The sequence below is a fragment of the Bubalus bubalis genome, chromosome 6 (assembly GCF_019923935.1).
Source record: "Bubalus bubalis isolate 160015118507 breed Murrah chromosome 6, NDDB_SH_1, whole genome shotgun sequence".
NCBI classification, from domain to species: Eukaryota; Metazoa; Chordata; class Mammalia; order Artiodactyla; family Bovidae; genus Bubalus; species Bubalus bubalis.
In genome coordinates, this window is record NC_059162.1 from 67232844 (window position 1) to 67249808 (window position 16965).

General features: G+C 37.6%; 1 protein-coding gene across 5 annotated transcripts in view; it reads left to right on the forward strand.

Annotated features, from left to right (window-relative positions):
- Nucleotides 1–16965, forward strand: part of PIGK (phosphatidylinositol glycan anchor biosynthesis class K) — a 144292-nt gene that overhangs the window by 35631 nt on the left and 91696 nt on the right. For all 5 annotated transcript variants that reach the window (XM_045166122.1, XM_044944834.2, XM_006068416.4 and 2 more), the window contains exons 6-8: nt 1532–1628; nt 5256–5373; nt 5582–5692. In XM_045166122.1, the coding sequence (XP_045022057.1) occupies nt 1532–1628; nt 5256–5373; nt 5582–5692 (326 nt within the window). The remainder of the gene's footprint in view (nt 1–1531; nt 1629–5255; nt 5374–5581; nt 5693–16965) is intronic.

A 16965-nucleotide genomic window follows, 5' to 3' on the forward strand; every position in this document is an offset into this window, starting at 1 on the left:
TTGTAGCTTGGCTTTATTTGATGCACTAAACAAAAGGTTTTATTTATATTTCCTCCCTCATTAGACACAACGCTATAGCAGGGCACTCACCACTCTAGTCAGACACTTAGTGCAGTGCATAACCTGTAAGTCATATATGATAGCCCTGAAAATTGGTACCGAAATCTTTAGGTTGTGAGAATGAAATCAATTAATATACACAATGATTAAGAATATTGTGTGGTATATAGTAATCCTCAATAAATAATACCTATTGCCATTTTTTATCATTATATTAGCATAATTACAAGCCTTCCTGTTACATAGGCTGGCAAACTTTTTCTGAGTCTGTTGGTACTCTTTCAGGATAACTGCAAGTATGGGAGAAATTACAGTGTTAAAGATTGAACTGGCAAACCATGGCCCATGGAAGGGCTACCTGTTTACGAAATAAAGTTTTATTAGAACACAGTTGCATCTATTTGTTTTATGTATTCTCAAAATATATAAATTTGTTTTAAATATTGTCAAAATATATGGCAGAGTCCAGTAGTTGCAGCAGAGACCAAATGGCTCACAAGCCTAAAACATTTACTAGTTGGCTGTTTACAGAAAAAGTTTAGGTGCTGATTTAGGTGCTGATTTTCAGGGCTATCGTATATGACTTACGGGTTGTGCGCTGCACTAAGTGTCTGACTAGAGTGGTGAGTGCCCTGATATAGAGTTGTGGGAGGAAATTCCCTCTAATGAGGGAGGAAATATTTTTTATCCCACAAAGACATATACTAACCACTGTTACGCTCATAGGACTGCTTATATTCTGAGGGGGCACGGAAATAGATTTTTCTACTTTGATAGGCAGTGGGAAGTACCTTTTAAAATTGGCACAAAGGGCCTATATTGGCATGCTAATGATGGTCTTACTCACACATTTCTTATTTAACAGCTGAGGAAACTGTGGCATAGAAAGGTTACTTGCCTAAGGTAACACAGTCATTAAGTAGTAAAGCTAACGTTTGTATCCAGGCAGAGAGCATGGCTCTCTCATGCATTTTGAATGTCATGATCTTTTGGTCAGCTCTCATAGTACAGTGGCTGACGGTTATAAAAACATAATTTTTTAGGTGAAAACTGCATTTCCTAGAGTTACAACGTTTCAAGTATACACTGTGAACAGTGCTAGCTTACTAAGGGACTAGTTAGTGTCTTCAACTCCTTTCTCACCAAAAGTGTTTGCCTGGTATTTGAGAAATGTTCATCCATGGAAACTCATTTCTGACATAATAATGGAGCCAGTGAAAAAGTATAAATATGCTTTTATAAAACTGAATGATAAGAAAGCTCTTAAATGTATACCTACTATATTTTACACAGTCTATCATTTATCTGTTTAATTGGTATAGTAGAAAAATTAATTACTTTTAACCCTAGAATATACAATAACAAGTGATATTAAAATATTGCCATGAATGAAGTGAATGTTAATATCTAGATGTTTGCAGTTTGCATTTAAAAAAAATGTCTGTTTGATCTTTCTGACCCTTCCTATAAGGACATGGTGGAAATGGTTTCTTGAAATTTCAAGATTCTGAAGAAATTACCAACATAGAACTTGCAGATGCTTTTGAACAAATGTGGCAGAAAAGACGGTAATAAATGACTACTTTTCATAAGATAAATTAGTACCTAATTTTTCCATGGTTAGTAGATTTACAAATCTTATGAGATTTAAACTTATTTTTATGTTACTTCTTCTAACTTTAGATTTACATTTGTTGTTTCTATTGAACTGAATTATATTTTCTTTTTTAGCAATTACACATTATAGCAGTAGTTTTATTATATTTTACAGAAGTATGAACTGAATTCTTTTTAAAGGAAAAATTTATATTTCTTAAAGAGCATGGAAAAAGTTCACCTTTTAAGATCTTATCTCTTGTTATTTCTCATCCTTTTTGGAGAAAATAAGATTCCTAATAACCAAGTGCCCCATTATTTAGGGGGCTTGTGAACATACGTTTATTTCTTATCTTGTATTTATTCTTGCTTTTTGCACATTCTTGAACTCTTCATGTGATAGCAATATATTACTTCTTCTTTGGAAAAAATGCTGAAATTAGTATTAGTATAAAATTTGTAGCAGCTCACATTAACAATGATATATTATTAGTAATCTGTGGTAAGCACTGTTTTAGTTGAAAGTTGTCATATGGACTTAAGTGAATTTAAATTAGCAGTTGAACATACAGATGGCTAATAAGCACGTGAAAAAAATCCCCATTATCACTAAATATTAGAGAAATGCAGATCAAAACTACAATGAGATACCACCTCAACACCAGTCAGAATGGCCATCATCAAAAAATCTATAAACCATAAATGCTGGAGAGGATGTGGAGAAAAGGGAACCCTCTTGCACTGTTGGTGGGAACCTAAATGGATATAGTCATTACGGAGAACAGTATGGAGATTTCGTAAAAACTGGGAACAAAACTACCATTTGACTGATCCCATTACTGGGCATGTACCCTGAGAAAACTACAATTCTAAATTCCTGGGTCGGGATTCCTGGGTTGGGAAGATCTGCGGGAGAAGGGATAGGCTACCTACTCCAGTATTCTTGGGCTTCCCTTGTGGCTCAGCAAAGAATCCGCCTGCAATGTGGGAGACCTGGGTTCAATCCCTGGGTTGGGAGATCCCTTGGAGAAGGGAAAGGCTATCCACTCCAGTATTCTGGCCTGGAGAATTGCATGGACTGTATAGTCTATGGGGTTGCAAAGAGTCAGATATGACTGAGCGACTTTTACTTACCCCAGTGTTCATTGCAGCACGGTTTACAACAGCCAGGACATGGTAGCAACCTAAATATCCATCAACAAATGAATGGATAAAGAAGCTGTGGTATATATATGTATATACATACATACATACATACATACAATGGAATATTAGTCATAAAAAGGAACAGATTTGAGTGAGTTCTAGTGAGGTGGATGAACTTAAAGCCTGTTATACAGAGTGAAGTAACTCAGAAAGAAAAAAGCAAATATTCTATATTAATACATATATATGGAATCTAGAAAAATGGTACTGATGAATGCACTAGAAATGCAGACATAGAGAATGGATTTGTGGACACAGTGGGGAAGGGGAGGGTGGGACAAATTGAGAGAATAGACTGAAGCATAAACACTACCATATGTAAAATAGATAACCAGTGGGAATTTGCTCTGTGATGCTGAGAGCTCAACCAGGTACTCTGTAACAACCTAGACAGGTGGGATGGGATGGGAGGTGGGAAGGAGGTTAAAAAGGGAGGGCACATATGTATACCTATGGCTGATTCATGTCAATGTAAGGCAGAAACCAGTACAACATTGTAAAGCAATTGTCCTCCAATCAAAAATCAATTAAAAAAATAAAGTATCAGTTGAACTGCTTTTAACTTGGTTATGCTCAATAAATGCTTATGAATTTATTCATATATGCTTATAAATTATCTTCTAAACCTATGGCACAGAGGGGAATAGGATGCTTACTGTGCCTTCAAAGTGTTTAAAATCTAGGAGAAAAGAGAAATATGTACACAGCTATGCTACAAATTAAATATTCTAAATACTGGATTATAAGCATAAGGAGAACGTATAGAAGTATTGAGACAGCTTTTGCTTGGTACTGGTTTTATCTTATTCACTGCCATGCTTATTGAATGTATACTAGGCACTGGCACTGTGTTGCCATGTGGTGGTGTTCTGTTTAATTTTAATGACTCCATGAGGCAGATACGTTATGATTCTCATTCTTACAAGTGTGTAAATTGAGCACAGTTTAAATAACTTGCCAAACTTTGCACGGCTTTTAAGTGCTAGTGCTAGGATTCACATCTAAGTGGTCCTGTCCCAAAGCTTACTCTCTTAATTGTTTTATTATACTGCCTCTCGTAACCTTTAGATGGTCCTAATCCCCAGAAGTATCCACAGATTTTTGTCTCAAAACAAATGTGTCATATTAGTTGTACCTTCTATCATCTGCTTAGATATCATTAAGATTTTGTGCTTTCTTTTTGGGTGTAGTGTTAGCTGTTTACCTAGATTCAGTATCTGAGAAAATATTATCTGCTTCCTATTTTCACCTTCATCAGTGAAGCAGCTCATTCTAAAATGTAGAGCTGATTATGTTATTCTTTCACTTTAAAAAAGCCATTGATGGCTTGTTCAGATTTATAGGGTAATATCCAAACTTCATACAGGATACTTTACAGATTGGCCCTACCTTGGTGGCTCAGATGGTAAAGAATCTGCCTGCAATGCGGGAGACCCAGGTTTGATCCATGGGCCAGGAAGATCCCTTGGGAATGGCAACCCACTCCAGTATTCTTGTCTCGAGAATTCCATGGACAGAGGAGCCTGGCAGGTTACAGTCCCTTGGGTCACAAAGAGTTGGACACGATTGAGCAAGTAACACACTACCTTTTTGAAACTAATTTCTCTCCATTTTACCAAATTAATTTTAGATCTGAACTGCACCATACTATTCCTTTACCCCAGACATTGATAGTTTTTATGTTTAGGTGCCTTAATATAGGCTTTTTCTTCTGCTGGAATGTGCTGTTCCTTTCTTTGTTAAAGAACATTCACCTGTCACTGATCTTGCCAGACACATCACCTTTCTGTGACCTGCCTTTCCCTCTGTTTCTTTCTCAGTGCTCTTGGAACATTTTTGACTTTGTTAGACTCGACACTAGTGAGGGCAAGGACTATATTGCATCCCAGCTTAGTGTCAGGCATGCTGTAGGCCCTCAGTAAAATTTGTAATACTCATCATATTCTGATTCAGTTACATGTTTATGTTTCTGTCTTCTAGTTAGATTTTGAAATTTTTTAAGTATGGTGACTGTCATATATATGTGTGTGTGTGTGTTTTTCTAAAACTAGCTCAGTTTCTAGGACTGTGTGAGTGCCAGAGAAGTGCTTTTTGAATTAAACATTTGTTTGGACTCTGAGTTATGTGTCATAGATAAGGGAAGGGAAGAGTTTGGGCAGCCACTTTGTGGTATAACCACTGCACTCTGTTGAAGTGGTTTCCCCAGATATGATTATACCTTTAAATTTTCTAGTATAGATTTGTATTGGGAATTCTACTGAAAAATCTCAAATTTTTAGCTGATGAAATGATTAAGATATGACTTAAACATCTTATGGAAGTATTATAAAATATTAATCAATGTATGATTAACAGCATGATTCATGTCACAGATACTATTGCTTTTCTTTCAGCTACAATGAACTACTATTTATTATTGATACTTGTCAAGGAGCATCCATGTATGAGAGATTTTATTCTCCTAACATAATGGCTTTAGCTAGTAGCCAAGTGGGAGAAGATTCACTTTCGGTAAGCACATTTTCTTTTTTCCTGTTTGTAAATGGCATTGTTGTTAAAATATGTAGCTATTTCTGAAATTACTTATGTGCTTTATAAATATATGTTATTTCTTAGACTTTATATCTTAGGTGAAAATTTTGATTATATTTTAAATATTTTGTTTTAATGATCATATGTCTTATTAGACATGTACTTTTTTTCTTTTGCTTTTTCATAGCATCAACCTGATCCTGCAGTTGGAGTCCATCTTATGGATAGATACACATTTTATGTCTTAGAATTTTTGGAGGAAATTAATCCAGCTAGCCAAACTAATATGAATGACCTTGTAAGTATTTGCTTGATTTGATTATAGCACGATAGCTGTGCTAACCTTTCTCATACTTTTAGGGTACTCTTCCTTACGCTGAATGATGCAAAAGCAGTTTCTAAGAGGGAATTTCTTTGTAATATTGGCCTGGCTCAAGAAACAAGAAAATTCTTAACCATCTAACTTTATATTTCAAGGAACTAGAAAAAGAAGAACAAGGCCCAAAGTTACTAGAAGGAAAAATAATAAAGATCAAAGCAGAAGTAAGTGAAATAACAGCTAAAAAGGCAATAGAAAAGATTAATGAAACTAAGCTGGTTCTTTGAAAAGCTAACAAATTGGCAAATCTTTAGCCAGACAGACTTATTAAGAAAAAAAGAGCCCAAATAAATAAATTCAGAAAAGAAAGAAAGCAGTTACAATCAATATCACAGAAATGCAGAAGATCATAAGAGAACATTATGAACAGTTATATGCCAACAAATCAGACAGCCTAAAAGAAATGTATAAATTCCTAGAAACATGCAATCTTCCAAGACTAAATCATGAGGAATTAGAAAATCTGAATAGACCAATTACTAGTAATGAAACTGAATTAGTATTCCCCCCTCTCCCCACAAAAGTCCAGATCTAGGTGGCTTCACAGGTGATTCTGCCAAACATTTAAAGAAATTTAATACCAATCCTTCTCAAATTATTCAAAAAAAACGAAAACAAAATTGAAGAATAAAGAACACTTCCAAAGTCACTTTATGAGGCTAGTATCACCCTGACACCAAAACAAAAGAATTGATACTACAAAAAAAGAAAATTACAACCTAATATCCCTGATGACTGCAGATGCAAAAATCCTCAACAGAATACTAGTAAACTGAATCCAACAATACTTTGAAAAGGATCATGCAGCATGATCAAGTGGGACTCATTCCAGGGATGCAAGGATGCTTTAACATTCACAAATCAATTATGTGATGCACTGCATTACCAAAATGACTGATAAAACTCATATGATCATTTCAATAGACGCAAAAAAATCATCTTACAGAATTCAACATCCATTTATGATAAAAACTCTTAGCAAAGTGGCTGTAGAGAGAATATCCCTCAGTATAATAAAGGCCATATATGAAAGATCCATAGCTAACATACTCAGCGATGAAAAGCTGAGAGAAAGCTTTTTCCTCTAAGATCAAGAACAAGACAAGGATCCCCACTCTTGCCCCTCTTATTCAATATAGTATTGGAAGTCTTAGCCACAGAAATTAGGCAAGGAAAGAAGTAAAAGGCATCCAAATTGGAAAGAAGTAAAATTGTCACTAATTGCAGGTGACGTTTTATACAAATCCCTGGAGTCTCCACCAATATACCATTAGAACTAAAGTTGTAGAATACAAAAATGTTACCATTCAGTAAAGTTGTACGATTAATATACAAAGATTGATTGAATTTCTATACACTAATGAACTATTAGAAAGAGAAATAATTAAAGCAATCCTCCTTAAAATTGCATCAAAAAGAATTAAACACCTAAAGATGAATTTAGCCAAGGAAGTGAAAGACTTGTATGCTGAAAACTCTTAAGTACTAATGAAAGAAATTGATGATGACACAATTAAGGAGAATAAATCCATGATTCTGATTTAGAAGAATTAATATTGTTAAAATATTCCAAAATCCAAAGCAATCTACAGATTTCATGTAGTCCCTATCAAAATACCAAAGGCATTTTTTAAAAATAGAATTAGAACAACTAATCCTAAAATTTGTATGGAACCGCAAAAGACCCCACCCTACTAGCTAAAGTAACATTGAGAAAAAAGCAAAGTTGGACATGTCACACTCCCTGAATTCAAAAAACTATGCTGCTAAGCTACAGTAGTCAAAACAAGTGTGGTACTGGGAGCCCTCTTATAGTTGCTAGATGGGATGTTGTCTACCCATGATGAATCATCTAATAAAGCCCAATACATTTTCGAATTACTTCATGTATGGATGTGAGAGTTGGACTGTGAGGAAGGCTGAGCGCCGAAGAATTGATGCTTTTGAAGTGTGGTGTTGGAGAAGACTCTTGAGAGTCCCTTGGACTGCAAGGAGACCCAACCAGTCCATTCTGAAGGAGATCAGCCCTGGGATTTCTTTGGAAGGACTGATGCTAAACCTGAAACTCCAGTACTTTGGCCACCTCATGCAAAGAGTTGACTCATTGGAAAAGACTCTGATGCTGGGAGGGATTGGGGGCAGGAGGAGAAGGGGATGACAGAGGATGAGATGGCTGGATGGCATCACTGACTCGATGGACGTGAGTCTCAGTGAACTCTGGGAGTTGGTGATAGACAGGGAGGCCTGGCATGCTGCGATTCATGGGGTCGCAAAGAGTCGGACACGACTGAGTGATCTGATCTGATCTGATCTGATCTGATCATTGAATTTTAGATTTTAACAGGTGGTAGCAATGAGATTTGAAGTGAACTTCTCATGGCTTTCAGGGACAGCAGGAAACACAGGCGTGGCACCCTGTGAACTCTTTTGAGTTCGTTGTCTTTCTTGCTCTTTCCAAGGGCCATTGGCAGGTTCCTTTTGGTTGAGCTCTGTACTTTGTGTGTTTGAGCTCATGATCTAATTGGCTTTCCACAGTTCAGTATTTTGAGTGGAAAACTAGTCTCTTGATTCTGTCTCCAGATTCCGTATTGGGAACTGCGTTGGTTTTATATGTATGTCCCCATCTGGAATCCTTTCTTAGATTCCCTGCTGAGAACGACTGGTGACAGCTGCAGCTTTTCTTTTGCATGGCATCAGTCTGCAGTCCCCATTCTTTGAGGTCTGCTGATTCAGACCTTTCCTCAGTCTCTATTTTCTTTATTTTAGTTACTGTGCATTTGTTTTAGTGTGCACGTGAAGTAAAGGCCATTGTTCATGGCTATCTTGGAAGCCAAAAGGCTGCAAAGGTTCGTGGGTACAGGCCAGACATTTAAAAGTTGATAGAATGGTCATCACTTAACCCAGGGATGCCCATGTTAGGATAAGTTGGTCACAGAATGGGTTAGACTGACATCTCAGTCACCTGCCAACCTCAAGAAAACTTGTGTGCAACAAGATACACTGTGAAACACCCCAGCATTTTAACCCCACCACAAGTCCTTTTAGGTATTAGTTTGGCTCTGAGAAAACCAAAGGTCTGGCTAAAAGAAATGTGATCCTGTATGTCCAAATAGTTGAGCACACTGTCTTCCAGCACACCTACTTATTTTATATTTAAGAATTATGAATCCTGGAAGCTGCAGTTATTTAGCAAAATGGCAAAGCTTTACTAAAATCAACCTAGAATTATGTTAGGAAGAATGTCCTAACACAATAAGGTCACTTAATCAGTTCAGTTCAGTCACTCAGTCATGTCCGACTCTTTGCGACCCCATGATTACAGCATGCCAGGCCTCCCTGTCCATCACCAACTCCCGGAGTTCACTCAGACTCATGTCCATCAATTTGGTGATGCCATCCAGCCATCTCATCCTCTGTCGTTCCCTTCTCCTCCTGCCCCCAATCCCTCCTAGCATCAGAGTCTTTTCCAATGAGTCAGCTCTTCGCATGAGGTGGCCAAAGTACTGGAGTTTCAGCTTTAGCATCATTTCTTCCAAAGAAATCCCAGGGCTGATCTCCTTCAGAATGGACTGGTTGGGTCTCCTTGCAGTCCAAGGGACTCTCAAGAGTCTTCTCCAACACCACACTTCAAAAGCATCAATTCTTCGGCGCTCAGCTTTCTTCACAGAACTAAAATGGACTGGAATGGGTGAATTTAACTCAGATGACCGTTGTATCTACTACCGTGGGCAAGAATCCCTTAGAAGAAATGGAGTAGCCATCATGGTCAACGGAAGAGTCTGAAATGCAGTACTTGGATGCAATCTCAAAAACGACAGAATAATCTCTGTTTGTTTCCAAGGCAAACCATTCAGTATCACAGTAATCCAAGTCTATGCCCCAACCAGTTATGCTGAAGAAGCTAAAGTTAAATGGTTCTATGAAGACCTACAAGACCTTTTAGAATTAACACCAAAAAAGTCCTTTTCATTATAGGGGACTGGAATGGAAAAGTAGGAAGTCAAGAAACACTTGGAGTAACAGGCAAATTTGGCCTTGGAATACAGAATGAAGCAGGGCAAAGGCTAATAGAGTTTTGCCAAGAGAACGTATTGGTCATAGCAAACACCCTCTTCCAACAACACAAGAGAAGACTCTACACATGGACATCACCAGATGGTCAACACTGAAATCAGATTGATTATGTTCTTTGCACATCACTTAATAAGTACCCTTAAAAACAAGGGTTCCCAAGTCAAACAAACCAAATGGAATACTTGATTTAATTAGTAAGCAGAAGTCTCCAAAAGCTTTCAAAATTTCAAAATAGCTTCACTGGAAGAGTCCTTGCAGAGGTCTAATGAAAAATTAAACCTAGAAAAGATACTTAAAACAATGCCTCAGCCTCCCCGATTTCAGCTTCTTGGGGGTTCATTATCAAAACATTAGCCCAGAGATCAGTGTGTCAGTTGTGAACAACTGGGACACTGGAAAAGAAAATGTTCTTAAGGGCCTAGGCAAGTTTTTCAGCATCAACTAAAATGGCCCCATATGGGCCCCTTGCAAAGTTGGTGAAACAGGTTTTTTGGGTAAAGTGCTAAATTATTTCCTTAAACATTTAGAGGAACTGAAATATTTAGCGCCTAGTAAGAATTTATTTTGGCCTTATACCCTAAGCTAGATACACCCAGAGGGAAAGAAACATTCCAGCAACAGGTGGGTGGATGTCATTTCTTTTTGTGAGTCCCAAAGCCTCTTCTGTTCATCTCAGAGTACTTGTAGATATTGGGACTTTGGAGACAGTTGTTCTGCACTTAATCTGTGTCTTTATGATACAGATTTCCTGTTCCCATCTTCTTTGAGACTTAAGATCCATTCTTTAAATATGCAATTGTTTCTCTTCAGGAAAAAAAAGAGGGGGAAGAAATATTTGGAGATTGGGCAGATAAAAAAATCTTAGGTGTGTTTTTCACTAATATTGGTAACTATAAGATCTCTGCATCTGTGTGTATCTACATATTTATGCTGTAGATATGCATGTATATGTGTAGCCTCTGGATGGTACTGCACAATTATTTTGTAAAAGAACTTTATTTAGTTAGTTTGACCTCAAGCTCATAAAGATCGGGCATTCTGAAATTCTCAGAAATGTTAACAGAAACTAACTGAAATGCTTTTCAAAATTATGTGATCTGAGATATTTTTAGTGAAGAAAAGCTAATTTAAGGTTGTTGGTTAAAACAAACATCTTTTTAGAATTATCAGCACTAGGCTTGAAAGAAAAATAACTGGGTATGATGTATCCCTAAGTAATCTAAATGATTGTTAAGAGCAAGTAAGTAAATATGTTGTTGTTTAATTGCTCTTTTGTGACCCCATGGACTGTAGCCCGCCAGGCTCCTCTGTCCATGGGATTTCCCAGGCAAGAATACTGCAAAGGGCTGTCATTACCTTCTCCAGGGGATCTTCCTGACCCAGGGATTGAACCCATGTGTCCTGCATTGGCAGGCGGATTCTATAAACATAAGTAGGGTAAAAAGCTTTTAGTTGAGTTTTTCAAATTAGTTTCCTAAATCTTCTTAGTAAATTGAAACCTGAAAGTTTTGCCAAAATTAAGTTAAATGCTAGAAATGTAATGAATTATAGATCTATTCTAGATCTCTCCAAATTAAAATACTGAACCATGGAATTATTGAACACAGGTTTGGGTCTCTCTCTTTCTTTCTTTGGCCACACTGCATAACTTATAAGATGTAATCTTAGGTTCCCAGCCAGGAATTGAACCTGGGCCCTTGGCCATGAAAGCATGGAGTCTTAACCACTGGACTGCCAGGGACGTCCCCTTGGTTTCTTATTGTAGAAGAACTAAGATAAATTTGGGTTTATTAGTAAGGATGTACCATGTGGCTATACCTTCCACAGTCTCTAATGATTGAGGCACCCACTTCTTTGGGAAAATCATATGAATGTTAATGAAAACCTTGGAATTTCTTGGAATTATCACTGTCCCTATCACCCTTAATCCTCAGGTGAGGTTGCAAGAATTAATGGAAAAAAAAAAAAAAACTGTATTCAAGAGGAACAAGAATTAATAACATGAGACTGAATGAACTGATAAGGACGATTTTAATTTTTATGACTTTGTGTTTATAAAGTATTATGGGTTCTTTAATGTTTTTTTCCAGATTTAAAGAAATCTTTTTCCTTAAGCTGTCAACAACTTGTTAGGATATACCTTGGTGAATAAGGATGAAACATTTACTTTTTCTTCCTATCTGATCCCCAAAATTCAGAAACTCAGTGAATATTCTTATTTTCATTCTCTTTGTAACAGGACACAATTAGAAACATTGACTGTATTAATCTCTTTTGTCTGGAATGTTTTATAGTTGAGAGAGGTGTACATCAACTCAGATATGACCAGACAGCTTTAAGAAGACTGCTTGGAAAAATCAACCTGGTACTTTGCTTCCAAAGTTCCAGCGAAGCAATCTTAAAAAAGAACTTACATGGTCAATCATTATTTTTGTTGCACTTCTGTAAAAATCAGGCCAAGTTTAATACAGACAAATTAGTTTTACTGTGATTATCTTGGTTTAAAAAATCAAGTAATCATAGAAAAAATTATATTTGTACATTTATAGATAATAGACTCTAATTGTCTTTCTGGTCTTATTATGTACCTGTAAACTGAAAGTGGATCCTGTATTCATTTAGTTTCCTCAGATGACAATGACTCACCAAATTAACGTTTCCAGTTTCCTCTCATCATTTTGATTTGAAATCACTAAGAACAAAGGCAGGCATCCTTGGTAGCTCAGCTGATAAAGAATCTACCTGCAATGCAGGAGACCCTGGTTCGATTCCTGGGTTGGGAAGATCCCCTGGAGAAGGGATAGGCTACCTAGTCCAGTATTCTTGGGCTGCCCTGGTGGCTTAGTCGATAAAGAATCTGCCTGCAATGTGGTGGATCTGGGTTCAGTCCCTGAGTTGGGAAGATCCTCTGGAGGAGGGCATGGCAACCCACTCCAGTATTCTGGCCTGGAGAATCCCCATGGCTGGAGAAGCCTGGCGGGCTACAGTCCATGGAGTCACAGAGAGCCAGACCCATCTGAGAGACTAAGCACAGCACAGCGCAGCACAAGAACAAAGGCAGGCTTTGAGCCCTATCAGAAGGGACCTTACCAAGTATTTCTGACTGCTGACACCGCTGCAAAACTAAGAGGTATTTATTTAGCCTTGGGTACACATCTCAGAGCCAAGGAGGATTCTGTCTGACATCTGGTCCTGTCCAAATGCTGGAGACCTCCGAATCAACCTGACAAAAAAGAGAAATAACTCACATTGATGTAGACTGCTTCTGCCCATGATGACAGATCGATACTTCATACTTTAACTGAAAGCTCTTCTTCTTTGCTTTCCCTTCTTTAGTCTGGCATTTACCTGGAAAGACAACGCTGTTATCCTTATCTCCCAAGCCATTGTTTAGAGGGATAACCTCTGGTATTTAGAACAACTCTTTTCAGATTAGGAGAAAATCTAACTGACCATTGGCTTGAATGGGCAAAAGCAACAGAACTTGCAAATGAATTCATTAACAGTGCCACCAAGTGGAAGTAGTTTGTGCCCTGATAGGATTTGTCTTGGTTTGTGATGGTTATTTTCCTTGGGTCTATGAATGCCTGGATGACTGGTATATAAGCAGATAATACCTTTTAGGTTATCTAACTGTGCCCCTGTCTGTTCTAGAAAGGACCTACCAGAAGGCATTTAGGATTTGAAATTGCTTCCTTTGGCAGGGCTAGTTTCCCTGATAAGGAGTAAATAAAAATGAGAATATGATCAGAAGCCTCTCTGTAACTCTTGAAAGTATTGCAGAACCCATTGCAAAAGCGCTAGCTGCCTGGAAAGCTTTCTTAGGCTGTGGTTGTGGTTGTTCTTGATAATAGAATAGTCCTTGATTATCTTTTAGGTCAACCAGGAGGTATCTGTGCTATGGCTAGTATTACCTGCTATACCTGGATTGACACGTCTATGGAAGGTGAAACTCTATTACATAAGATCACTGAGCAAGCCAGTTGGCTTAAAAGGCTAACTCCTTCAATGGGGTCTTTGGTTGGTTTGAGTATTGGGGATCATGACTCTGAAGTGCATTCTAAGCATTGGGGATAATCCTGCTTATAATAATCAAAGTAGTCCCCATGGTGGGTTGTATTTTCTCAGAAGCTTTAAATTCATATTCACAGCTGCTGACCACCAAGCAAATGATCTCCCTAAGACTGGAAGGTCAGAAATGGAATGAAGAAGTATGACCAACTTAAAATTTATGAACCTGGAACCAGCATCTCTGGGTGTCATGGGAATTAAGCAAAAATGTTATGGTTTCTCTTTATCCCCCATCACCCCAGAGGCAGTTTGCATGATAAAACTCTTGCCTTTTTATTGTTCCTCCCCCCAGAAAGGAAGATATCCTGGCCTAAAAATAATTTTTTTTTTTTTTTTTTTTTTGCTAATAGCTACCTTGCCTTACCTTTCTTCCTATGAAAACCTATTTTGTACAATCCCTCGGAGAACTCTTTCAGTTGCTGGATGGGATGCTGCCTGACTTCATGAATTGGCCTGATAGAGTCAATTAGATCTTCAAACTAAAAAAGTAATTAACAACAGTATGGTTCTGGCACAAAAACAGATACAGAGAACAATGAAACAGATTAGGTAGTCTAGAAATAAACCTATGCGTGCTTATTTATTAATTTACAGTGAGGGAAGTAAGAATACAGAATAGGGAAAAACACTCTCATGCACCTCGATGTTCATAGCAACATTATTTACAATAGCCAAATATGGAAGTAACTGTAAGTCTCTACCAATAGATGAATGAGTAAAGATGTGGTATATATATACAATGAAATATTACTCAGCCAAAGAAAATAATGGAATTCTGCCATTTGCAACAACACAGATGGACCTAGAGGGTATTATGCTTAGTAAAGTAAGTGAGAGAAAAGACAGATACTGTATACTATCACTTATATGTGGAATCTAAAAAATAAAACAGAAATAGAGTCAGAGACGGAGCAAACAGATGGTTGTCAGATGGGTGAGTTAAGGGGAGGCACGGGTGAAATAGGTAAAGAGGATTAAGAAGTATAAACTTCTAGCTATAAAGTAAATAAGTCATAGCAGTGTAATGTATAGCATAGGGAATATAGTCAATATTTTAATAACTTTGTATGATGACCAATTGTAACTAGACTTCTCATGGTGACCATTTCGTAATGTACAAAAATGGCAAATCACTATGTGGTGCATCTGAAACTATTGTAATTGTCTCAGTTATAATTCAGTTTTTTTAAAAAGTGGAAGTATGTTTTTTGTTTGTTTTTTAGCAGCAAGGAAGAAAATATTTATTGTGTACTTAACAAAGCCCACCAGGTTGTTCACACAGGAATACCTTCAGTATACCTAGAACTTCAATTTTATCTTTGTTTATTTTATCTTTTACTTTGTTTCTTCAGCCTTCCATTTGTTTTGTCCTTGTTTGACATTTTACTTTCTTAGCCTTCCCCTACCCATTTTTTCCTCCTTTGCTTCTTAATTTATATCAGGAACTCTTCTTATTTCCTATTATTGCTTTCCTGAATCTGGAGGGCACTGTGATGTTATACAAATTACTTAAGCTCTTTGAGCTTTAGTTTGAAGGGGAGATAATAATTTTTGTAAACCTCAAAGTTATTGGTAAACTTAAATGAGAATATCTACAAACCGCTTCGCACAGTGCTTGGAACACCTGTGTGCTATACATTGCTGTGCCCTTCCCCATCCCTCTCCTGCTGTGTTGTGATTACCCGTGCACACAGTCTTGTTGCCACAGGTGGGCAAGTGCTGTGGCCTCTGGGCCTTTACTAGTGGGCCTGTAATGGTTTCCTTCAGATAGCCTGGGCTTCTGCCAAGCTGGGTTCTTTGCCTTACGCATCTCTACAGCTGCTCCTTTATTAGAAATGCTCTTATTTCTCATCTGTAATCTTCCTCTTTCTTTAAAAAAATAGCTTAAGTCCCACTCCCTCTTTTTTCTTATCCTCAAACACTTAGAAGTTTATTTTTTTCCGAATTAGAACCTGTTACCTTTTTTCCCTACCTTGCTATGTTTATTCATCTCTGACTAGACTTGAAGAGAAGACCCAAGTCTTATCAGTTTTTGTATCCTCTATGAAAGGTAACCATGTGACATATATATAATGGGCACTTTTTATGCTTTGCATAGTGAATGAACGTGCGTCTGGCATTGGGGTTAGCAGACATTTGATCCTGCCCAACATGTCCATAAGACATTTGGTCCATGGCAAAGGATCCTTGAAATTTGGCTTGTCCAAATGTCCATGAGCATATTTAGTTCATGCCAGATGGTTCTGGACAGGACCAAATATTAAGGACCTTTTGACATGGACCAAATGTCCTGTAGGGGTCCTTGGCAGTTCACTGGTGTGGAATATCGGGTATAAGATTGACCTAAAAGTTATTGTGAGATCTGTGTAGTGATGAAGTTGTAGTTTTCAGACTATTCCTTGGAGCACTAGGGTGTCTCGAGGTGCTTTGGGTTTATAGATAAATTAAGAAAGGTATCTGATTTTTAGAATAGTTTATGTAGCTTCACAGCAGGAGGACAGGGGGATGGATAGCAAGGCTATGCTTTAGCTTCTTGCAGTCTAGAGCAGCTCTGATTTCATCTTCTTTACATACTTGGCTATTATATAGTAAGTATTTTATTGGAATTTAAAATTTGAATGAAGGGTCATGGTTGCAAAATGTTAAAAAAATTGCTCTGGTAAGACCATTTTACTGAGATGGATATAGATGCAGAAAAAAGCAGTTCTCTTGTCATAGTGTTGGCTGTGAGTTCTCATAAATTTCCCTGGTGGCTCAGATGGTAAAGAATCAGCCTGCAATGCAGGAGACCTGGATTCAGTCCTTAGGTTGGGAAGATGAGGGAATGGTTACTCACTCTAGTATTCTTGCCTGGAGAATCCCATGGACAGAGGAGCTTGGTGAGCTCCAGTCCATGGGGTCTCAAAGAATTGGACACAACTGAGGGACTGACACTTTTGCTTTCATACTTTGTAGCATATGATTTTAAAAAGGGGAATGTTGTTTTCCTCCCTGGCCAGCTTCCTGTTTTATCAATAACCTATTCTAATGTCTGTAAAGCTTTCCTA